The sequence below is a fragment of the Elaeis guineensis genome, chromosome 4 (genome assembly GCF_000442705.2).
Source record: "Elaeis guineensis isolate ETL-2024a chromosome 4, EG11, whole genome shotgun sequence".
Lineage (NCBI taxonomy): Eukaryota > Viridiplantae > Streptophyta > Magnoliopsida > Arecales > Arecaceae > Elaeis > Elaeis guineensis.
This window is the reverse complement of record NC_025996.2, coordinates 92,184,033-92,206,859: the sequence shown is the minus strand read 5'-3', so window position 1 is coordinate 92,206,859 and position 22,827 is coordinate 92,184,033. Positions and strand designations below refer to the sequence as shown.

At 37.1% G+C, this 22,827-nt stretch overlaps 1 protein-coding gene across 4 annotated transcripts in view; it reads right to left on the bottom strand.

The window, feature by feature from the left end:
• Positions 1 to 1,778: 1,778 nt before the first annotated feature.
• Positions 1,779 to 22,827, bottom strand: part of LOC105035253 (probable plastid-lipid-associated protein 12, chloroplastic) — a 48,518-nt gene continuing 27,469 nt past the window's right edge. For 3 of the 4 annotated variants that reach the window (XM_073256711.1, XM_073256709.1, XM_073256710.1), the window contains 3 exons: positions 2,368 to 2,559; positions 2,130 to 2,213; positions 1,779 to 2,035 (listed from right to left, as the gene is read on the bottom strand). In XM_073256711.1, the coding sequence (XP_073112812.1) occupies positions 1,802 to 2,035; positions 2,130 to 2,213; positions 2,368 to 2,559 (510 nt within the window). In that variant the 3' untranslated portion in view covers positions 1,779 to 1,801. Of the gene's footprint in view, positions 2,036 to 2,129; positions 2,219 to 2,367; positions 2,560 to 22,827 lie in introns of all 4 variants that reach the window. The other variant, XM_073256712.1, reaches the window with a different exon arrangement.

Genomic DNA, 22,827 nt, shown 5'->3' with positions numbered 1-22,827 from the left:
CATGATTGAATATATTGATTTCATTATATTGATTGATTTCGATACTACATGATTATATGTTTTATTATCGAAATTAGAATATGAAACATGATTTATGAAGAATTATGATATAAGAAATAATAAGAATTGACAACCTGACTGTGTTGAGGACCCCGCCAACGGGGGCATATACGTTGGCAATTGACTGTCCTGAGGATTTATGTCGCCAGTAAGACCAGCGACATGTCGCCAGATAGACCAGCGACAAAACCGCCAGTTAGACCAGCGGTTCCAAAGGACTTGGCTGCCAGATGATTCGCAGCCCACCGCAAGCAGATACGCGGTATTATGACCCTGCCACAGGGATAATGTGGTCATAGCTCATGGTTGACGAAAAAGAAATTGAAGAACAAAAGAAATTGAAATCCCGAAAGAAACTTGAAATTTCGAAAAAGAAATAAATTTGGCATGAATTATATTGCATAATTGAAATTGATTTCGAATTGATGAACTCTATATGCTTATTTTCTATAAATGATTATTTACTTATATGCCTGATGAAATCTGTTGAGAAGTGATCGTTGCTTACTGGGCTGTCTAGCTCATTACCTCTTATTTTACTGTTTTTACAGATGTTGAGGAATTAAGATGATACAAGATATGAATGGAAGAGTGATCAGAAGCAGAATCATTATACTTTTATTTAGGTTGAAAGTCTTATTGAATTTGGTGTAAGACCTATGAATCATTGTTGAATTTATTAAGAATTGAAATTTAAAAATTTAGATCGTTATATTTTGGATTTAAATTATTGACTAATTATTCCGCTGTTGTTTTAGGATAGTATGATAAGATGCCTTGCATGCTTATGGGAAGAGTTTTCTATGAGTATGCGGCGGTTGCCATGACCCTCGATTCACAATCTCGGGTCGGGGGCGTGACATCTCCTTCACCCTCTCCTCTATGGATGTCCAAAGGTTGGACATAAAATCAGATTTGCTATGATTTTTCCTCTCTTTTGGTCCATGAGATGGACAAGTCCCCTTCTCTCTCTCCTCCAAAGATATTCAAGAGTTGGACATGATTAAAATCAGATTTGATCTGATTTTTACCTCTTCCTATTGGTCCATGAGATGGACAAAGGTTCTCCTCTCCCTTTCCTTAGATCTAGTCTAAGGATTGGACCAGATGGAAGAAGAAAGAGATTAGATCTCTTTTCTTCAATAGATCTTTGATTTTCTCTTAAGAAGAGAAAAATGAAAAAAAAAATCAGATGTGATATGATTTCATCATCCTCCTATAGATCTGATTGATTCTCTTGAGAAGAGAATCAAAAGATCAAGCCGATTCAACAATCCAGGGAGCGATCTCTACAAGGGAGCTAGCATCCTGGTGAGATCGAGTTCTCCTGATCAAATCAGTCTCGGTGGTATCCATAGAGACAGATGCGTGTGCGACTCTGCAAGAACCTCACCAGATTACCACGGACCATTGGAATGCAGTGAAGATCTACTCGCGCAGAGGTAAAGATCTAACTCTGAATCAATTTTATTTTTCAGCATCTTAATTTCAGCATGTGAACGTTCCTGGCATATGTAGATTAGATCTATATTTTATGCATGTTAGATTTAAAATTATTTTAAATCTAGGTCAAATTCAAATTCTGCTGTGTTTATGATTTTTAAAAGTTAAAAATTTGCATGTTCTAATCTCTACATGCATATCTCGGATGTGCGAGATCCTTCAAATAAAGTACCATGCTTCTTAGATCACACACAAGCTGAACATGTAATTTCAAATAATAGGTAACTGTGGATACCATTCACATTAATATGAGAAAAGAAAAAAATATGCCTGTTTTCATGTGCATGCATTCATGTTTCCACAAATTCATAAGTACATAAATAGAGGAAAATAAAGAAAGATAGGTGCAGAGAACAACTGCATCCATACGAGAATAAACCTGTGAAGCCCATAGTAATTGCCATTCTCCCTCTATAGTTTCTGATTCACATATTGCCTCTTTCTGATTTAAAGATACAAGTTCATTGATCACCTGTTAACGTAGGCATGAATGGTTAGATCAACATGATAGGGAAAACTCTATATGGAAGTTGCAGTGTCTGATGTTCAAGTCCCTTAGGTTGTACCTCTGTTACTCCTGTCCCACTAGATATGGCCGATAGCAACCTTTGTCTTGGTTCAGTTTCCTTTTGCAGCACAAATGTGGTACCCTGCACTATATGTTATTGGAATTTCTAATAAAATGGATGGAAATATGACCAGTTCATGACATGTACTTGTTCATCGAGGAAACAAAAATAAATGAATAAGCCTCTTGTGACAGAATAATAAATAGGGAAGTATGACATATTATCACAAGGCTACCTTGCTCCCTCTTGAAATACGTATATTTCCATTATGGGATAAATATGTAGTGTCCAACCAACCCTTTGCTTCATCTCCAAGAAGCCTAAATGGCACAGGGTATGGAACTTTGAAAGGTAAAAATTTAAAGGAGAATGCTGCCCGGTCAAACTGGAAAAGGATGCGTCTTCCATCTTTGGTTGTTGCTGCGGCCTGGACAAACATGCCACATAATGTAAAGTCAATACAAAAGCACTTCTGAAGAGTGATGTATTTGCGACAATCAATACTTATGGTAACTTTCTTCCAGCTAACTGCTAAGGAACTGTGGTATAAGCACATTTAACTGACTAAATACTTGAATATTCTTTAAATACGAAGGGAAGGCAAGAATTATATGATCTCTGGTTGGGGAGTAAGTGAACTCATTGTCAAAATGTTCTTTATTTGTTTTTCTTTTGGGTACAGTAAAATTTTCTTTATTTTGTTAAACCAATCATGGGTGAAGCAAAATTAACAGTTATCTTCATATCTAATATATTAAATGTACAGAGTGTTGAGAATTTTCCCATGGATATCATGCAGAAGATTAGAACACAAAATCATTCAAAGAAATCAAAAAAGAAAAAACAGAATCATTCTTTCAGATCTCTAAGTAATCATTGATGATTGCAGTTGGAGTGTCCTGCAGAAAAAGAAATCAATGCCTGTCTCTACTTTATGCGTCTTTCCTCAATGGGATAGGTCTACCTAGGGATATAGAGATCTTGATGCCCTAGGATTTCTCTATAAGCGGGATATATATAGGAGTAGAGTGGGACCTAATCCAGTTAGTAATGCTAATGAGTCTACCCATTACAGAGCCTATTAACTGCATCAGGCCTATATTGATATTTGACACATCACATGACTAAGACAATAGGACCCAAAATAATAATATGATCATACGTAATCATGGGCTCCTTAACCGTTCATTCATACAATAACTTAGCCCATATTTCGTAATAAATAAGAGTAAAAAATCAGTCCATAATCAATGAAAGCTATCTTATTAGAATTTCCAACATTCTCCCACATAAGCAATATTGATTAAGAACCCTTTTTTATTTATTTAAGAAAATATATTTTTATATATATAGTTCGAAAATGACTCCCAAACTAAGTGCACCTCATGTGGCCACATATGCAAATGTCTTGAATAAATAACATCTTTAATCAAATTCTGATCCGCTAAAATCACTAATATCGAATTACAGTAGTCTTCATACCATAAATTGATATAAAACCCCTTTATGATTATAAATGTTAGTAATGTCATCAACATTGATTTCAATGATGTAGTGCATGTAGTGTAAACTTTATACTCATGTGATCAAAACATACAAAGCTGCTCATCAGTCCGCTTTATGGTTTCAAATGAAATCCCTTTATACTTTCCAATGAAAGCTACAACAATTTTAAGCTTATGTCATAATTTTATTATTTGTCTCCAGACAAGTCATTTATGTCTCAACACAAATCATAATATCAACGATATCAATTACAATATAAATAATATTTTTATGCTTAAGTGGCACCTTTATGCTTAAGACTTTCATACAAATAATACCTTTATGTTTAAGCGACACCTTTATACTTGGGACTTTCATTTAAATAGTATTTATAAAAAATCATATATGCACAAATGTTGTCGTAATATTTTAACATGAAAATAGGGAAAAAGATGCTGCAAAACAATGCTCCCACTAACCAAGCACATCAAAAGGTTCCACTAAACCCATATTTTCACATATTTAATAAACGGATTGGATCTAAGTAATTTGATCCATGGATCCGCCGGCATTGTATTAGTTTTTATGTGCTCAATTATTATATCCTCTTTTTAATCAAAGCTTTAACTGCCAAATATTTTATCTCTATATGGATAAAGGCGATGGACACTTTTATTGTTCTTTGAAAAGAACATAGCTGCACTATTATCATAGTAAATCTAAAATGGTTTTAAGATAGAATCAACAATCATAAGCTCTAGGATAAGCCCTTCAACCAAATAGGTAGCTCGTAACAGACCACAAACTCTGCCTACATAGCCAAAAATGCCACAAGAGTCTATTCTATACCCTTTTTCTAAGAAATAGCTCCTTCAACCATCATAAAATATAATAGAAATGTATTTCATATCATCCCCACAACTAATGGAATTCAGAATCACAATATCCAGTCACCTCAGATGATTAGACTTTCCCTTTGCTCTTTCTTTTTGGCATACTCATACCTGCTTTCAATTGCTAAAGTCAGCATTTATTTGATTTTCTATACATACCTCATAACCATTTTAGCTATTATCTGAACGCTTTATATTTGGATTTGCCATATATCTATCAATTACACTTACAATATATGCTCTATCCAATCTAATGCAAATTTGTACATACATTAAACTATATACAGTAGTTGAATAAAGCACATTCTTCACAGATTTTTTTTCTAAATCATTTTTATGACACTGGTTTCCATTGAATTTATCTTCTTTGATCACATGTATATCTTCAGGTTTGCAATTATGCATACTAAATCCATTCAATATACAATCAATGTGAGCTCTCTGAGACAACCCTAATCTATCACAGATTATTCATGTGAATCTTCATAACAAGTATAAATAAAGCTTTCCTAGAATCCTTCACATCAAAGATCTTAAATAGCATAGTTTAGTCTTATGCAACAACATAGTCACTACTAGTAAACAAAACAACATCCATATATAGGACAGAAGATAAAATTACTCCCACTGACCTTAAGATATATATATTGATTCACTTTATTATCTATAAATCCAAGAGAATCCACAATGTCATCAAACTTAAGATATTATTTTCTCGATGACTGATAAAGGCCATAAATATATCTCTTAGGTCTGTATACCATATGTTCTTTTCCACTCCCAACAAAATTTTATGGTTGATTTATATAAAATTCTTTATGAAGACCACCATTTAGAAAAGCTATCTTAACATTCATCTGATGAAGCTCTAAGTCAAAATGGGCTGCCAGTGCCATTATTACACTTAAAGAATCCTTATAAGAGACCGAAGAAAAGTCTCATTGTAATCTATACCCCTTTTCTATGTATCCTACGTAACATGTCGGACATTGAAGTATTTAATATTACCATTATAGTCTTTCTTAATTTTAAATACCCACTTACACCTTATAGGCTTAGATCTAGGGTTTGCTGTACCAGTATCAGATGGCGTGCCGGTACTGGACCGATATGGTACAATACCGGTACTGTACCGTACCGACACACGATATGCCATGGCATACCGGTCCGATATCGGTACAATTTTTTTTCGATTTTCAAATTTTTTTTTGGGTTTTTGAAGTTAATAATTGATAAATACAACCTCAAAATGATATTATATTGCATATTATTGACATATTTGGGTTCAATTTGGAGTTAGATTGCGGTACAAAGACTCTTGATTCAAAATTTCAAACATATATTTATTTACATTATATTTTAACTATATCATCTTAAAATTAAAAATATATATATAAAATACGCATTAAAATATATCTAATTATTTAAGTACAAAATGCAATAACTGATATACAAACCTTAAGATGTATTCTGTATTTAATTTCTTGTCGAGTATCTGTGACACTCGTAGATGTCTGGATCATCAACATAATCTGAATGGACATCAGTCCAACCCTCTAGCCAAGCTGCATCGTACTCTCGAATATTCATCATCCCATAAGGCATCCTCTCTGGATTGTAAGACATCTCAGACCTCTCGCTAAAACTCTGGCTCTGAGAAGTATCCTCGGAATGATGGTACGGTTGTAGAGAAGTCCATCCAAATATGCCCGTAGCAAAATCTGATTATAAAGATGCTCCAGACTGCATAGGATAGTAACCCTAGAAGATGATGCCTCGGATGCACCATATGCATATGGATCATAAGGTGACTGTGGATAATAGGATCCATAATGCGAGGATGATCCAGATACATCCATGGACCCTACTCCACGTGCAAGAACGTCTGCAACTGCATCATGTGCTGGACGACCTCTAGGAGCCCGTCGTCTATATGAAATCGGCTCCCACGATCTCTACCGACTCATCCACCATGATCCCTATCCTGTGTGACATGCGTAAACTGAGACTCACCAGTGAATCGAATATCCTGTGGCTATCTCATAAACGATGATCTCCTGTCCTCTAGTTCCTCCCTGATCATCAGATCCATGGCTACTACTACCAGTATCATCATCACTCTCTTTGATGTCCATATCTGAATCAGATAGCTCCTGTACTCTCGAGAGCGGTGCACGTACAACTGTCTTTTCCTTCTCCCCTTGTGTCCTTCTGTGACTGAGTTTTCTGTGATTAGAGATGGATACTTCTTGCTGGCTGTCGGGAGGATCGTCTATACATCTCTCGCTCGAATCTCTGGGAAGATGTATCGAACACGAGTCATGTGATGAATGAGTCCCTTGTGTCCCCTCAGGCTGTGGCGATCAACTGAAATCCTATGTGGAATATTTTTTTCTGCCATTATCCTGGATCCACCCTGATCTCCCTCGCCACCACACTGGTGGTCGTGGAGGGGACCCTAGCTCATCAAGCTCTGGCTCATGCTGCTGATCTGCAAGCCATCCGATGATCGGATCGTTATCCTCATCAGCATAATCATCCAGCGTTGAATCAGTGTACTTCAACTGAACTTCCTCCTGAATATATTTTAGCCTCAACCTCAGATTGTAGTGAACATATACAAGATCGTCGAGGCATTTGTGTCAGACGATTTCTCTATTTGCTGTGGATAAGGACGAAAGTGGACCAATTACGCTCACAGCCACTAGCAGAGACCGTCTGAGAAAAAATACAAACAGCCATATATTTTAAATTTTCTACTGACGTTCCAAAATGAATCCACCATTCAGCTACAAAAGTAAAATTACATATCAAATTTGATGATATTATTAAGCAAAATTACATATCAATCTATATTACTCATTATTGATATGTAATTTACCTGGATTCATCTATTTTTTACTTACGACAGCTGATGGGACTCCAAAACTGTCTGATCTCTCTCTAAACTGTTTCGTCTGAAACAAAATATATTTATTATTTATAAATATATCAGATCGAATTCAGTTGAATAATTACATCTGTTTTAAAGTAGCATACCTCTTGTAGACACAACGACGCGATTTCTAGATCGGACACCATCTTATATATGACATTACGAAGAGCAGCAAGAAGCTCGTGTCCATATCTATCCCCAAATAGTATACTGAAATCTCAAATTCAAGTAATAAGCTGCAGATAAATTTCAAGACTGATTAAGCACACTTTTATTTCATGCTTCGAAAAAATATTTTAAAACATTCTTGAATCCAAACTTACCAGCTAGATGCAAATCTTTGCCCATCTGATAGTCCCAACGATGCTCGATGATGTTAATGAATTCTTGAACATACTTGAGATCATTCTTACTGATCTATTTCTTTGCCCTCTCCATCATGTAATATAGGAAACCCATCTGGGGGTATCTCTCGCTGTCCATGGCACGAAGCACCTCATATAAAGGCTTGATAGCCTTCACTACCTTCTCAGCCCGCTGTCAAAATGACTGACTCATCACCAAGTTCTCCACATAACTTCCATCAGTGCCAGCCCTCGCATATCTGCTCTCCTGCCACTCGGTACTGACAAACATCTAACGTAGGACTGCTTTCTTCCGAAGAAGACTATCAAGTGCTATATAGTTGATAGCAAACCATGTGATATCCCTCCCAGTATACGTCCGTATCAATGAAAGAACCCATGTGTGGTTGTAGATGAATCTAATAATGGTCTGAGCAATCTCCACTACCTGCTGCACCCTGCGAATCTTTTCGATATCCATCAATATAAGATCAATGCAATGTGCAGCACGAGGTCCAATATATCTGCGGTCGCTGCTCCATCAGCAACTCTCCGGCAGCCTTATATTGTGGTTCGTTATCTGTGATGACCTGCACGACATGCTGCTCATCCACTGAATCAATCACCTCCTCCATCAGACCAAAATATATGTGGCATCGTATATTTTATCTGAAGCATCAATTGATTTGTGAAAAAATATTTTTTCATCACAGTATGTCAAAAAATTAATGATGCTCCGCCTAGTAGGACCTGTCCAACCATCACACATCACTGTCAGACAGTATTTAGGCCATTTATTTTTGTAAGAAGCAATCCATCTCTGCAGATCCTCCTTGTTGCTGTCAGGAAGCTGACCATAGATGTTCTTAGATCCTGGAGGATCTACACCCTAACCGGTAGCCTTTTAGCAAATTGATAGTAAGGATTGACTTCTGCATTTGCTGGAATATGGCCGAAATAAATCATGATCCAATAGCTCGCCACATATCCTTCTTATCTTTTTTCAGCATACTGTCAATTCTCTGCTGCTTTGAATCCTTACTGGACAAAGTATGTGGATCCAAATCCTGAATGCTGGCTCCTACCAGAATATCTCTGGAGGACCTCCTACTGTCAAAAGCTCCCAACAAAGAAGACACTGCGTCTGCTTCTCTACCACCAGGCTCTCTGACTGAGATAGTCCTCCTTAACTCGAATTCTCCCCCACCAGTCACTGATCCAGATCCTGATTCATAGCATGATGTCCGAATCGCTTTCTGTACCTGGCCATCTCCTGCTGATACTGATCCGCCAAGCTCGCCTGAATGGCAGTCTCAATCTGTGCCTTCTCATCATCTGGAGCAGAAGCCTCCTCTGACTCTCTAGAGTGATAAGGTGGCTCTGCAGTTCAACCAAGGTTGGCAGAACCAGTACCGATGGCTGGATCGGCCGATCGGTGGTACGGTACGGCACGCCTCTGTTCCGTTCGAACCGAGGCGAACCGACGAAGGAAAACACGGACGAACCGGGGAAGAAAAGAGAGAAAGAGAGAGAAATAGAGAGAGAGGGAGGAAAATCCACCAGAGGGGCCGTCGGAGGACAGCCATGACTGTCGGGCGGCGAAGGGCTCCCGCGGCTCCGCACGGGGAACAGGGCGATCCGCCCCTGTTTCTCCGGGCTTTTTTTAAAAAGCTTTCAAGTGAAGCCGCAATCCTTCACTTGAAAGCTTTTTAAAAAAAAGCCCCGAGAAACAGGACGGATCGCCCCTGTTCCCCGCCGGAGCCGGGGAGCCCTTTCCGCGCCCGACGGCCACGGCTGCCCTCCGACGCCCTCCGTGGATTCTCCTCCCTCTTTTTCTTCCTTCCTCTCTCTATTTCTCTTTTCTCTTTTTCTTCTCCGGCACTGGCATGTGCCGTTTTGCATGCTGGAACCGTCTCGATTCTCCGTCGGGATGGTTCGGCATGCCCCATACCGGGCGGTTCAATCCGGTACGACAATCTTTGAGTTCGACGGTCTACTTCGATCTTTTTCTGCTTTGTCCTTCGCTACTTTTGAATCAGCAAAGTACTTTTCATTAATTGTCGGACCTCTTGTGGATATTTCTGACACAGACACATCAGGATAACCACCAACTAGATGCTGCTTTAATCTAGTCACCCCTCCTCTTGAACTCTGTGGCACCATTTGCATCTCCAATGATGCCGAGCTAAGAGTATCTCGCCATGATCCCAACCGATGTCATGCTTTGGATCTTTCTTCTTACTCATTTCTGCAGGTATAACAAAATACTAATTATTTTGAATTAACTGTAATATAACACTAATTACATATATTTTTTATTTGATAATATTTTTTACTATTTAAATATCTACAAAAAGAATTTCAAAAAACTCTCAAGTTAGATTCAAATATTTCAATTGTTTTGAATCATTCTAAACATTATTCTCAATTTCAAAACTAACTCTAATTTTTTATTTTTTTATTTTTTTAATAATTTTTATATAAATAAATATATACTATAAAATAGCTGATTAATTAAAGTGAACGAAGTCATGCTCTAAATTTTTTTCTTATAAATATATGCAAGTATAACAAAACACGATAGTTTAATGATAATTAAAATAATTATATATAATTTTAAAATAATTTTAATAATTATTTTAAAACTTATAAATTCAAAATAAATATGTTATATGCTTCAAATAATATTTTTAAATTAACTAAAATATAACACTATTTTTTTATATTTTTTATTTTATAATTAATTTTTTAATTTAAATAATTAAAAAAATAATTTTTAATTTCAAATATTTGAAAAAAACTTAAATGATTTTTAATTTCAAATATTAATAAAACTTAATTTTTAAAAAATTAAGTTTTTATTAATTTTTAAATGAATAAAAATATAAAAAAATTTAAAAAATATATAATTAATGAAAATTAATAATTTTGATGTCATCATGTACATCTTCCAAAGATCTATCACATATAATTAAATCATATCAAAATCATAAAATTTTGACATGATTTTCTCTTATTTTCATTCTTTCTCATTCTTATCCTATTTTTAACAACAAAAATAAAAAAAATAAATATTTACTAAACAAATAACATATTATCTTACCTCCTACAAAGATCAGCCTCTCTTCGAACCACTTCTGCAATTTGACGGAGTTTTTTTTTTTTTTTAATTTTTCGGAGGTCTCAACAGTTTCGTTGAGACCTTCATACGCTTCGGGAGTTCTCTGAGACTTCTCAGAGAACTCTAACGCCTCTCAGCCATTTAAAAACTCCCCGACCCACCCCCTCCCTCCTCCCCATTTTTTCCACGTGGGGGTGTTGGCACGATTCTGTTCATGCCGAACCGACCATACCGTCCGGTTTTGGCGGTATGGACGCGAACCAGACTGAACCGGGCGGTTCGGTGCGGTTCGGGAGGATTTTTCGAAAAAAAAGTCCGAACCGGATCAGTAAGGCGCCGATCCGGCTCGGTATGCCACGTACCGGGCGGTTCGGCCTGGTTCGGCGAACCATGCTTAGATCCTTTAGGTAATTCCCTAAACTCCGTACTTTATTTTTAACCATAGACTATATTACATCACACATAGCTTCAAGCTACTTAGCTAACTAGGAACATGCAATAGTTTAATCATATAAAATAGAATTAACTATATGACTGATATTATAGTTATTTACATCTAAATAAATCAAATAGTCATTCGAAATGATAGATTTTCTTTTTCTTTTATGTGATTTCTTTATTGGTACTTTATTAATTGGCTATGGAGTGCTATAATCGGTTCATATATATGATATTGCTCTTCCACTGTCTTTCTAACAGGATGAAATATGATATTTTCTTGGACAATTGAAATAACAATGACTTTTCTTTCTTTTAATATCATATCTCTAACATGAGAGCATCCGCAATCATCCATATTAAACTCTAGAAACCCAACATGATTGGACCACCAATCTTTGTAGGCATAGAATCTAAACCCTTTAGAATTATCTGGATAGCTAATTAAATAATAGTAGTTCTAATCCAAACTTTTATTGACAGATTATAAATCGTAGCCTTTGTAGGACAGCCCTAAACAAGAAAAGGAATAATATTGGGCTTCCTACAAACCCACAAGTCAAAAGGTGTCTTGAAACTACCTTAATGAGAACTCTATTCAAGATATAGATGATGCTCTTTAGACCTCACCCTAGAGATATCATGATAAATTGCACCTACTTATCATACTTCTAAGTTCTAACCATATCCTTAATAGTGCGATCATATCTTTTAGCTACACCATTTTGCTCAGGACAAGGTTGGCGGACTCAGTATCGGAGTCCGTACTGGCCAGCTAATGGTATGGATCGATACAAGTCCGTATGGGATCAAATCAACGTGAATCGACATAGAGGGGAAGGGAACCGGGAGGAGGACAAGAGAGGGGAGGGGGAGGGGAAGGAAGGGGAGAGAAAGAAAATGAGGGAGGGGAATCCATCAGAGAGGTTGTTGGTGGGCCTTGGTTGGCCACTAGATGGTGCAATTGTGGCCTCTAGCACCACGAGTGTGAAAGAGGGGCGGTTGATTTTTTTAAAAAAACTCCGATTATCTTCACTGAAGTGAAGCCGGCACACCCATTGCCGGCTTCACTTAAGTGAAGCTGTTAAGTGAAGCCGGCACACCTATTGCCGACTTCACACCCATTGGCGGCTTCACTTAAGTGAAGCTGGCATATCCATTGCTGGCTTTATAGTTAAGTGAAGCCAGCACATCCATTGCTGGCTTTATAGTCTCCAAGATTTTTTTAAAAAAATTAAGTGAAGCCAGCACATCCATTACCGGCTTCTGTGCCAGCTTCACTATTCCCTAGATTTTTTAAAAAATCCTCAAACAATGAAGTCGGCAACCCATTGCCGGCTTCACTATTCACCTTTATTTAAAAAAAAAGCCAATGAGTGAACAAGGACAATCGCCCTTGTTCTGTGGCCGTGGCTCCGTCCAAATGTTTTCTATCATCCGGTGGCTACGATGGCCACCTGATGCCCTCTGACAATCTCTCCACCAACTGTGCCTCCCTCTAGTACCGTCGCTCCTCCCTTTCTCTCTTTCTCACTTGATTAAATGCCCAATCGCGCAACGTCAAGCCATGGAGACCTCTGTGGGCCACCACTGACCTTCGATGGCATCATTCCCTTCTCCCTCTCCTCTCTCTTCCTTTCTTTCCCTCTCCCTCTAGTGTGCCATTTTGCTTGGCTGAACCGTCCCAATTTGCTATCGGGATGGCTCGGAATGCCTTGAACCATCCAATTTGGGATGGTTTGCGATCCTTGGCTCGGGAGTTTCATGTATGGTATATTGAGCAACTATCTCGCACTCCTACAAGTATTTGGCAAATGGTCCCATTTGTTGGCCAAATTCACCATATCGACCATAATATTCACCATAATGATCAAATCTCACCATCTCACTGTAATATCCCAGCCATGAAAATAATCAAAACACTGCACAGATTTTAAAGTAGCACAAAAACCAAAAAAAGAGACAATTTGAAAGAAGACTCGGTGAAATAGTCTTCTTGTTCTCAAACGACTCCTGATCAGTGTCGAAATCCACCATCGGGAAGTGGAACTCCTCCCCTCTGACCCTATATAAAGAGAAGGGGGTTTCCCTCTTCCTCCCATCAAGAATTGAGGACAAATCCGAGGAAGATCACCGGAGTTTTCCCTCTTCTTCCTCTCCTTGAGCTTGCCGGATTTCAGCCCAAAAGCCGTCTGAGAAGCTAGGTAAGACCCATATCTTTTTGAGTTTGTCTTTTCCCTCTTCCTCACCCTTGATAGCCTTAATTCTGACCGCATCACCAGATTACCTTAAGAAACCCCCACCTTTATTTTTCCCATACCCGGCCCCTTCCTTTTGTTGCCTTTTCTAGCGTCGGTAGTCACTGTCGACATCAACCTGGTTTCCCTAGGCTGCACCATAGCAGCCCTAGTTGTTGTTGCCGGTTGTAGCCTCCAATTCGACAAATAGGGAGAGACCACACGGTCCCCTATTTTGCCTAAAAGAGCCACAAGAAGAAAGAATGAGAAGAAAAAAGAAAAGAGGGATTCTCTCTCTCCCTTCTCTCTTCCTAGACATCCACTTTATCTCTCTAGAAAGTCCAACTTTCTCTCTCTAGAAAGAAAATCCCACTTTCTCTCTTTAAAGGTTTCTCTTTTGTAAGGTTTTTTCGGATTCTTAGAAAGGCCCTCTAATGTCTTTGATAGATCCTGATGAGGGATCTTGATCGTTGACTGTCGAATAGCCAACCCTATGAGAATTTAGATTTTTATTTCAAAAAAAATCATAATTAAATATTTTGGATATTAGGTTTCAAAAAAAAAATTTAGAAAACTTGTTAAGATGGCTCCACATTGGATAAAGAGAGTTGCTCGAGGTGTTGTTAGAGAGACATCGAACCAACAGGAGGGTGGTACTCCCCAATCGATTAGTGGCACCCCCCAACATGAGGGTGTCGTTGATCTGACCGGGACTACTTCGATAGTACAGCAAGAACTGGACATGGCTCGATTAATGCAAACTCTAGTAGGGGTGATACAGAGGCAGCAGCAACTGCTTGAACAGCAACAAACGCATCGAGATATACCACAACAGCATGGCCATGGAGAGCAGCTGGTGTAGTAAACAACATCATGGAATTTAAAAAGCTTGCTCCACCAGCCTTCAAGGGGACTATTGAACCTTTGGAAGCTGATAGTTAGATTATGGAGATGGAAAAGACGTTCGTTGTTCAAGAGTGCCGCAATGATGAAAAGATTCGATATGTAGCTTATTTATTACAAGGTAAAGCATTTAATTGGTATCAAAGATTGCAACATAAATATGAGCAAGGAAAGCGGCTTACTTTGGAGAGTTTCAGAAAGGCGTTTTATGATCAGTATTTTTTTCAAAGTATAAGGATTCAAAAAAAAATAAGAATTTATTTATCTGAACAAAGAACTATGACAGTTGTAGAATATAAAGCTAAGCTTCGGAGCTTACCAAGTTTATTCTGAGGTTGGTTGAGGATGAGCACGATTGAGTGCATAAATTTGCGATGGAACCAAGGATAGAGATTAAAAAACTAGTGCCATATGAATTAACTATTTATGTAGATGTGGTGAATAAAGCATTAATCATTGAAAGGAAGTCAATGACGAATATATAGAAAGAGAAAGAAATCAAAGAAAAAAATAGATTGAATGATTCTCAAGGATAAAGTAATAAAAATACTAGGAGTTTGAATAAAAGATCAGCAAGTGACAACTTTGGGTCATCTAATAGTGTTAGATGTTCTAGATGTGGTAAAGCTCATGCGGATAGTGAATGTTGTTGGAATATCAGTGCTTGCTTAGATGTGGTAAAATAGGTCACAAAATAGCTGAGTGCCCATAGAGAATTGAAGTCAGTCTATTCCAATAGCTGAACAAAATAAAGATGGAAATTTGAAATTCCGAACCCAAGGAAGAGTTTATGCTCTTATGCAACAAGATGTACAGACTTCTGATACAGTGGTCGGGGATCCCGAGAGAGGCTATCAAAACTAACTAGACAGATCGATTGATTTTGTTCATGAGATAAGTAATGATCGACCTTCTCTAGATTTTTCATTTATATAATATTATTTTGAAAATCGAATAAATTGTTAATTATGGATTTACTAATATCATGAAAATATATTTTGAATGAAAATTAATATAGAATTTGTCATAATTGTTTAATGATTTGAAATCATGTGCATATTTTGATTTGATTATGAAAATGTATTACTCTATAAAAAAATTTTGATATGAATCGATTTTGAACTCTCAGTCTGGCTATATTCTGAACCCTGCCAATTGGGATTTGTGCATTGGCACTCTAAGCTCATGATTCTATTTTCGATCGACCATAGGATATAAGTGTGGTATTCCGGCACCACCACAGATATAAATATGATATTTCGGTCCGGCCATAGAGTATAAGTGTGGTATTCTGACCCTACCACAGGATATAAGTATGGTCATAGTTAAAGACTGATGAGTTAAGTGAAATTTATTTTGAATCAAATTTTTTGATATATTTGATTTTCGAAATCCAATATATAATTATGTATATGAATATTTGAAAGATGCTGACATTACTGAATTCATATTTTGACAATGAATTGGATTATGTTTATGCACTGATTAATGATAAACTATATTTTGATAATTATAATTTATATTATCACATGAATTATCTAGTCAAGATAATCATTGCTTATTGGACTGTCTAGCTCATTATTCTATTTTACTATTTTTATAGATTCAAAGATCTAGCCTAACTCGAGAATTTAATATGGGAGAGTGAATTAAAGAAAGACTTTGATATTTTATTTTAGATTAAGATTTATTGAGATTTCATTGCAAGACTATGAAATTTTATTTTGTAAGATATTTAATTAAGTTATTTGAAATAAAGTTGAATAATAATTTATGTGAATTTTCTTTCACTGTGATCATTATATCATGATGAAATGCCTTGCATGCTTGTAGGGAGAGTTCTTTATGAGTGTGCAACAGTTGCCATGACCCCTGGTCCATGATCTTGAGTCGAGGGCGTGACAATTCATCTTCCCATGTTGCCTTTTAACCTCAGTATTCAAGTACTTTAGACTTTTCCTTAAGAAGGTAGACAATCCATATTCAAAAAAGTCATCAATGAAAATAATGAAATATCTACTACCGTAAATAAAGAGAATTAGGGGTTCACTTATGTCGATATAAATGAGTTCTAAAAGTTCATTACTACATGTAGACTTGCTTTTAATTTTGGTAAATTTGCCTGTAAGACGGTCAACACAAGATGAATATACTAAAGCCAAGTGAAGACATAATTTATTATCAATCAACCTTTGAAATATCTCTTTACAAATGTGACCCAATCACTTATACTATAATGTAGAGAATTAGCCCTTGGCCAACTATCTTTTAAGAGAATATAATTTATATATATTGTTCTCCTCTAGCTAAATCTTATGCTTGAAATATTTAAATCTCTTATGACTTTTTCTCTTTATAGAGGAAGCACTTGTGACCTTTCTTCCTCTAAAAGAAGCACTTAAAATAGTGGCTTATGGGCCTTTAGAATTTTGATTTCTTATCCCAAGATTGTGAGTCTAACTATCCCTTTTTTGGAAACATTATCCCCCTTTTATTATTATTATTATTATTATTATTATTATGTGTGGGACCCTTAATATGTGACTGAAGCAATTTTACCTAAATAATGCTAATTTAAAAAAAAATACAAAAATAATGTTCTTTCCAAGATATTTATCAAAATACTGTCTAAAACAAAGTCATCCTATCATAGGCGACTTTATATGCTAACTCACCACCATTCACACCATGTGGAAGGTGGAGTCAGTAACTAGTAAGTCGCTCTAAAATAGAGTGACTCTATAATCTCATCTAAGCACTTAAGTCGTCTTATATAGATTTGTGCTTTTAAACTCAAAAAAACTTCTCATCCTCCACTCCCTTCTCCCCTTCTCATCACTGCTGGCATTAACAATCAACACTATTCTTCTTATCCCATGGGAGTCCCCATGCCTTTGGACCATTGAGGGAAGCCGCCGAGGCCTCCTTGATTGAGACAGGGAGGGCGAACGAGAAGGATGAGAGGGGGGAGTAGAGGAGTGGGGAAGGCGACAGGGATGGTTGGATCGTGGGGGCTTATGGTTGGAAAAAGCATAAAGTTGCTCTACGATACGATGACTTATAGAGTCGCTCTATTTTAGGGTAGAGCGACTTATAGAGTCATTCTATTTTAGGACGACTTACTAATTGCTGACTCCACCTTCCGTATGTTTTGAATGGTGGTGAGTCAACACATAAAGTTGCCCTATCATGGGGTGATTTTGTTTTGGATAGTATTTTGGTAAATATTTTGAAAAGAGTATTATTTTCATAATTTTTTTTAAATTAGCATTATTTAGGTAAAATAGCCTGTGACTGATACACCATATTAGCACTTTAATCCCTTTCTCTAAGGTATTAAAAACTCTTGAATGAAATAGAAATAAGTTCATTCACATTCCATTTAACTCTATATGATGTGAGAAAATTAAGAGCTTGATGAACAAAAAAAGTATTAGGGATAAGGATGTCAAGCTACTAAGCTTAGGTGCAATACTCTCTAGTTTCATAATGTAAGCCCTAACACCATCATCATCATATCTTATATTGATTAATTTATCCATTAGCTATCTAGCTCTGTCTTATCAGATTCTACATACCTCTTACTAATGAAGTTAAAAAATTGTGTCGAGTCACCATTGTTAAGTATAGCATCTCGAGTGGTATCAGAATGGACCACTTCATGATTTTCAGGCCAAGATGATTCATTCTCTATCACTTCTCATAGGTAGTTCTATTCTAAAGTACTCTCGCTATTATCCTAAGATAGAGGATCATCATATAATGTAACATCCAAATCCATCAATCAAACCCAGCACTAGCTTAATATCACATTTCAATATCTTATAGTTTATTCCAATCAAAGTCTCAATGGGAACATTAATGTTATTCAATGAAAAGTGCTAATTGCTAAACAATTTTTATGCAGTAAATTAAAAGTTAAAATAAGCAATGTATATGTTTGAGAACCTTTATAAGCATTATGTTAATGAGAGCTCTTGATGCAATGCTACAAACTTTCTTTGGAAAGAAAGTAATCTACATAAAATATCTCTCTACAACATATAATGTTATTCAATACAGAGATGTTAACTACTAAACATCCTTTATATAGTTAATCAATAGACATATATGGGTAATATATATGCTTGCAAATCTTTATAAGGATTATTTCAATAAGAGCCCTTGGTTCAATGACGCAAACTTCTTTTTGGAGGAAAATGACCAACATAAGGTATCTCTCTTCAATATCTAGTGAAATCAATCAGTATGATATCATCAACTTTCGAAGATCCATCTACTTTGGTAGAATGAATCTCTGGACCATGCACACTTACCAGTCACAAAATATTCCACTTCACAATTATAACATAATAAACCCCCTTCGAGGATATGATTGTATGCAATAATTTTGTAATGCTTCTCAATCCCTTTAAAGTATCATATAGAAGAATTTTACAAACATCAGTGAATGGGCCACTTTAGTGGTTAACATCCAATGAAGTCCATAAATCTTCAATCAAGGATCAATCAGCCATGCCCATGAATCCATCTATTCAACTTAATGCACACATAGCAAACAATTTATCAAAAATTAACATGTCTAATCCCCTAAAATACCAAATAGAGGAATCTTATAAATGTCAATGAATTGGCCACTTTAGTGATTACTATCCATTGAAACCCACAACTCTCTAAATTCGAGATCAACACAAAAATATATCATTATTGAAACCAACTGTAAGAGTACAAAATTTGTAATAGCATATTTAAGAATCATTATACAATTAAACTGTATTGTAGGAAATCTAGGGATCAAGGTATGCTGAACCGGTACCGCCGACCGTTTCGGCCGGCTAGCGGTATGGTTCGGTATGGTTTCATACCGTACCGAACCGACGACCCGAACCGGAAGAAAAAAAGAAAGAAATAGAGAGAAATAGAGAGAGAAAGAGGAAGAAAAAAAAAAGAGGGGAAGGAGCCGGCGGGGCCGCCGGACGGCCTCCGACTGGCCGCCGTGCCGTGGAGGACGCAGTTCACGCGCGCGGTGCCGCAGGTGGAAACAGGGGCACCGCCCCTGTTTCGCAAATTTTTTTAAAAAACATGGTTTAAGTGAAGTCGGCAAACGATTTGCCGGCTTCACGATTTTTGTTTTTTTTTTTAAATTCTTAAGTCGGCAACCCAGTTGTCGACTTCATAAGTTTAAAACAAAAAAAAGAAAAAATCGAAACAAACGTCGTCTGTTTCGAAAAAGAAGGGGATGGAGCCGCGAAGGGGCTCCGCCCGCTCGATCGCCCTCAGGCCATCGGCATCGGCTCGTCGGCCACTGGGAGCCTCGCAACGGAGGCACCATCCGTCCGGTAGGTTCCCGCCCCACTTCCGAGCGCTCTCTCTCTTTTTTGCTCTTTTGATAGCCCTATCGGGCGATACGAGGCTCGGAAGCCCTCCGACGGCCGCAGCTGGCCACCGCCGGCCTCCGACGGCTCCCACCTCCCTCCCTCCCTCCCCTCTCTCTCTCTTTCTCACTTTTCGTTCTTTTTTCTTCGGTACCGCCAGTGTACCGATTTTATCGGCTGAATCATGTCAGTTCCCGCCAGTCCGATACGAGATGGGGTGTACCGGCCGATTCGGCACGGTATGGCAAACCTTGGTAGGGATCATAACATAATTATCATATCATAATTATGTAATAAACTTTAGAACACAGACTAAATAAGAGTACAAAGTACAAACACTTCAATATATAGTAAAGTCTCATTCCAAAGACTAAAGTAAATTTTCTGAGGACTGTTATTAGAAATAAAATTCTTCAGGACAATACAATAATATAGGATCTTTATGTGATAACTTTCACCACAGGGACTAAATTATAAATTTTAAGCACTGATATCAACTAATGTACCCTACAGGGACTAAGATGCAAAAATCCCACATGACTTAGCAAATCAGGTTCGAATTTCAGGTTGAAACCCAAAACACAAAACCTGGTAAGCCCTTCTTCCTCCTCATGATTAATCTAAGAAAAAAGAGGGCCAAACCGGTGCCTCTATTACCAACTTCCAGCCCGATGGCTGGCGATGAGCCTCAATAGGCAGATCGTCAGCCTCTCTCCATCCATTTCCTCTGGTCATCAATCTCTCTCCACTACCCACCACCAATAGAGATGGGAGCCAGCAGTTCCGATTTGTTTTTTTTTTTTATTTGATCTTCATGGAAACAGACTGCAAAAGGGATGGCGAGCTGCATCAAGCACCGCCACCTGCCCAGACGGCCACCGGTGGTCAACACAAGGTAGGACACGGTGCAGGAACTGTCACCCCTTTCCTTGTTTTTTTTGTTTGATCTCTCTTTAAATCGACACCATGGGAAAATCCAAGCTTTGATACCAATTATTAGAAATTTTCCAATGGATATCATATAAAAGATTAGAACACAAAATCATTCAAAGAAATCAAAATAAAATCAGAATCCTACCTTGAGATCCCTAAGCAGCCATTGATGATTGTTGTTGCAGTGTTATGCAAAAGAAGAAATCAATGGCGGGGTATATCCTCCTTTCTGTCTCCACTTTATGTATGTCTCCTCAATAGGATAGGCTTGTCCTAGGAATGTAGAGATCTTGATACCCTAGGATTTCTTTACAGATGGATATATATAGGAGTAGAGTGGAGACCTAGCCCAGTTAGTAATGCTAATGGGTCCATCTATAACAAAACCCATTAACCGAGTTAGACGACAACTTAGTCTATATTTCATAATAACAATAGGGCCCAAAATAATAATATGATTATAGATAAGCATGGGCTCCATAACCATTCATTCAGATGACAACTTAGCTTGTATTGCATAATAAATTAGAGTAAGAAATCAATCTATAATCAATGAAAGCTCACCTTATGAGAATTTTCAACACATAGGTCTATTCTGTACAAGTGTACATAAATGCAACATATATGAATGATACATTATACTTCAGTTGATGGTGTGCATCATCAAGTTTAATGGTCCACTATATATTTTTCTACGAATGTGAAATGGTGACAAGGATTTGAGAGAGAAGGTTGCATGCATTACGGTTCAGTATACAAAGAATAAAGAATAGACTGGGACAACTTATACAAGACTATCAAGTAAAGTAGATTATATGCAAGTCTGTCTCTAGATAGAATACTTTCATATATTTTTGTTATTTAAAGATATATATAATTAGATTAACTTTTACGTGATGATCAAAATGTTGAATGATATAGATGACAAAATGAACAAATGATAAAGATATGGTGTTTAAAGTTGAAACAACTGAACTAGGAATAACAAATATAGAAATAAGTCCGTCAGTCAAAAATTTAGTATTGAGGGAAAGCCATTTAGATTGGTCCCGCCTTGCATGATGTATGCTAGGGATAAAAGCAGAGAGAATGGTCATCAAAGAAAACTAAAGCAGATGTAACAAAAAGGGAGATGTGGAATGGCCCTACATTGGAACCTAGAGTGAGGTAGGAATTGTAACCAAACTAGATAGTCGTATTGAAAGTTGTTATTTGTATTTATTGTTAAAGATTGCCAACAATTTCTCAATTAATGAAATAGTTTAAAAAGTTTAAGAATATTTGCAAGTCACTCCAATCAAAACCAAGTATAGGGCTTAGTATAATGGTTAGAGATTGAGCTTTTTTAAAATAATGAAAATTGTGAACAAAATAATATGAATTCAAAACACAGTCTTCCATATTAAAGGTAAGAATTAATTACATCAATCAAGGTTCACTGTCTCGAAATCGGATCCCGTACTGATGCCATCCCATTACAATATCGGTTCACCGTTTGGTACAGTATGCCAGTGTCAATATGGTACGGTATGCCGTACAGGTATGGTATGCCCTTGTGCCACTCGGTATGGAGAGGTACAGCAAACACTGAAATCAATCTTGCCCATGATCCAGTCCTTAATGTTCTGATAACATGTGATTGATGATTCTTGTACTCTCCATCAAAAGTAGTAAATTCGAACTCAAATTTGTTGATTTGAATTCAAACTTGGTCTGCTACACTTCCACTTGAATTAGGCCTAGGGGAAATCTACAGGCTCAGTTTGATCCTTAATTCTCAAAGAAAGAAGAAGCCAAAGCAAGGTTTGTCATATTAGTGGATGCCATACTATATTAGGCATTATCGTTGATGCTATTGGTATGGGGTCCGGTCCAAGATGATGATCCTCAAGCCAAAGATTTGGCAAAAGAAAGGTGGTTAGAGAGAATGATGCAAGTAGAAGAAGCATGCCATCTCACGGCATGACCTTAGGTCACAAAACAATAATGCACCATACCTAGAGACTAGTAATCTAGAGCTAAAACATGTAA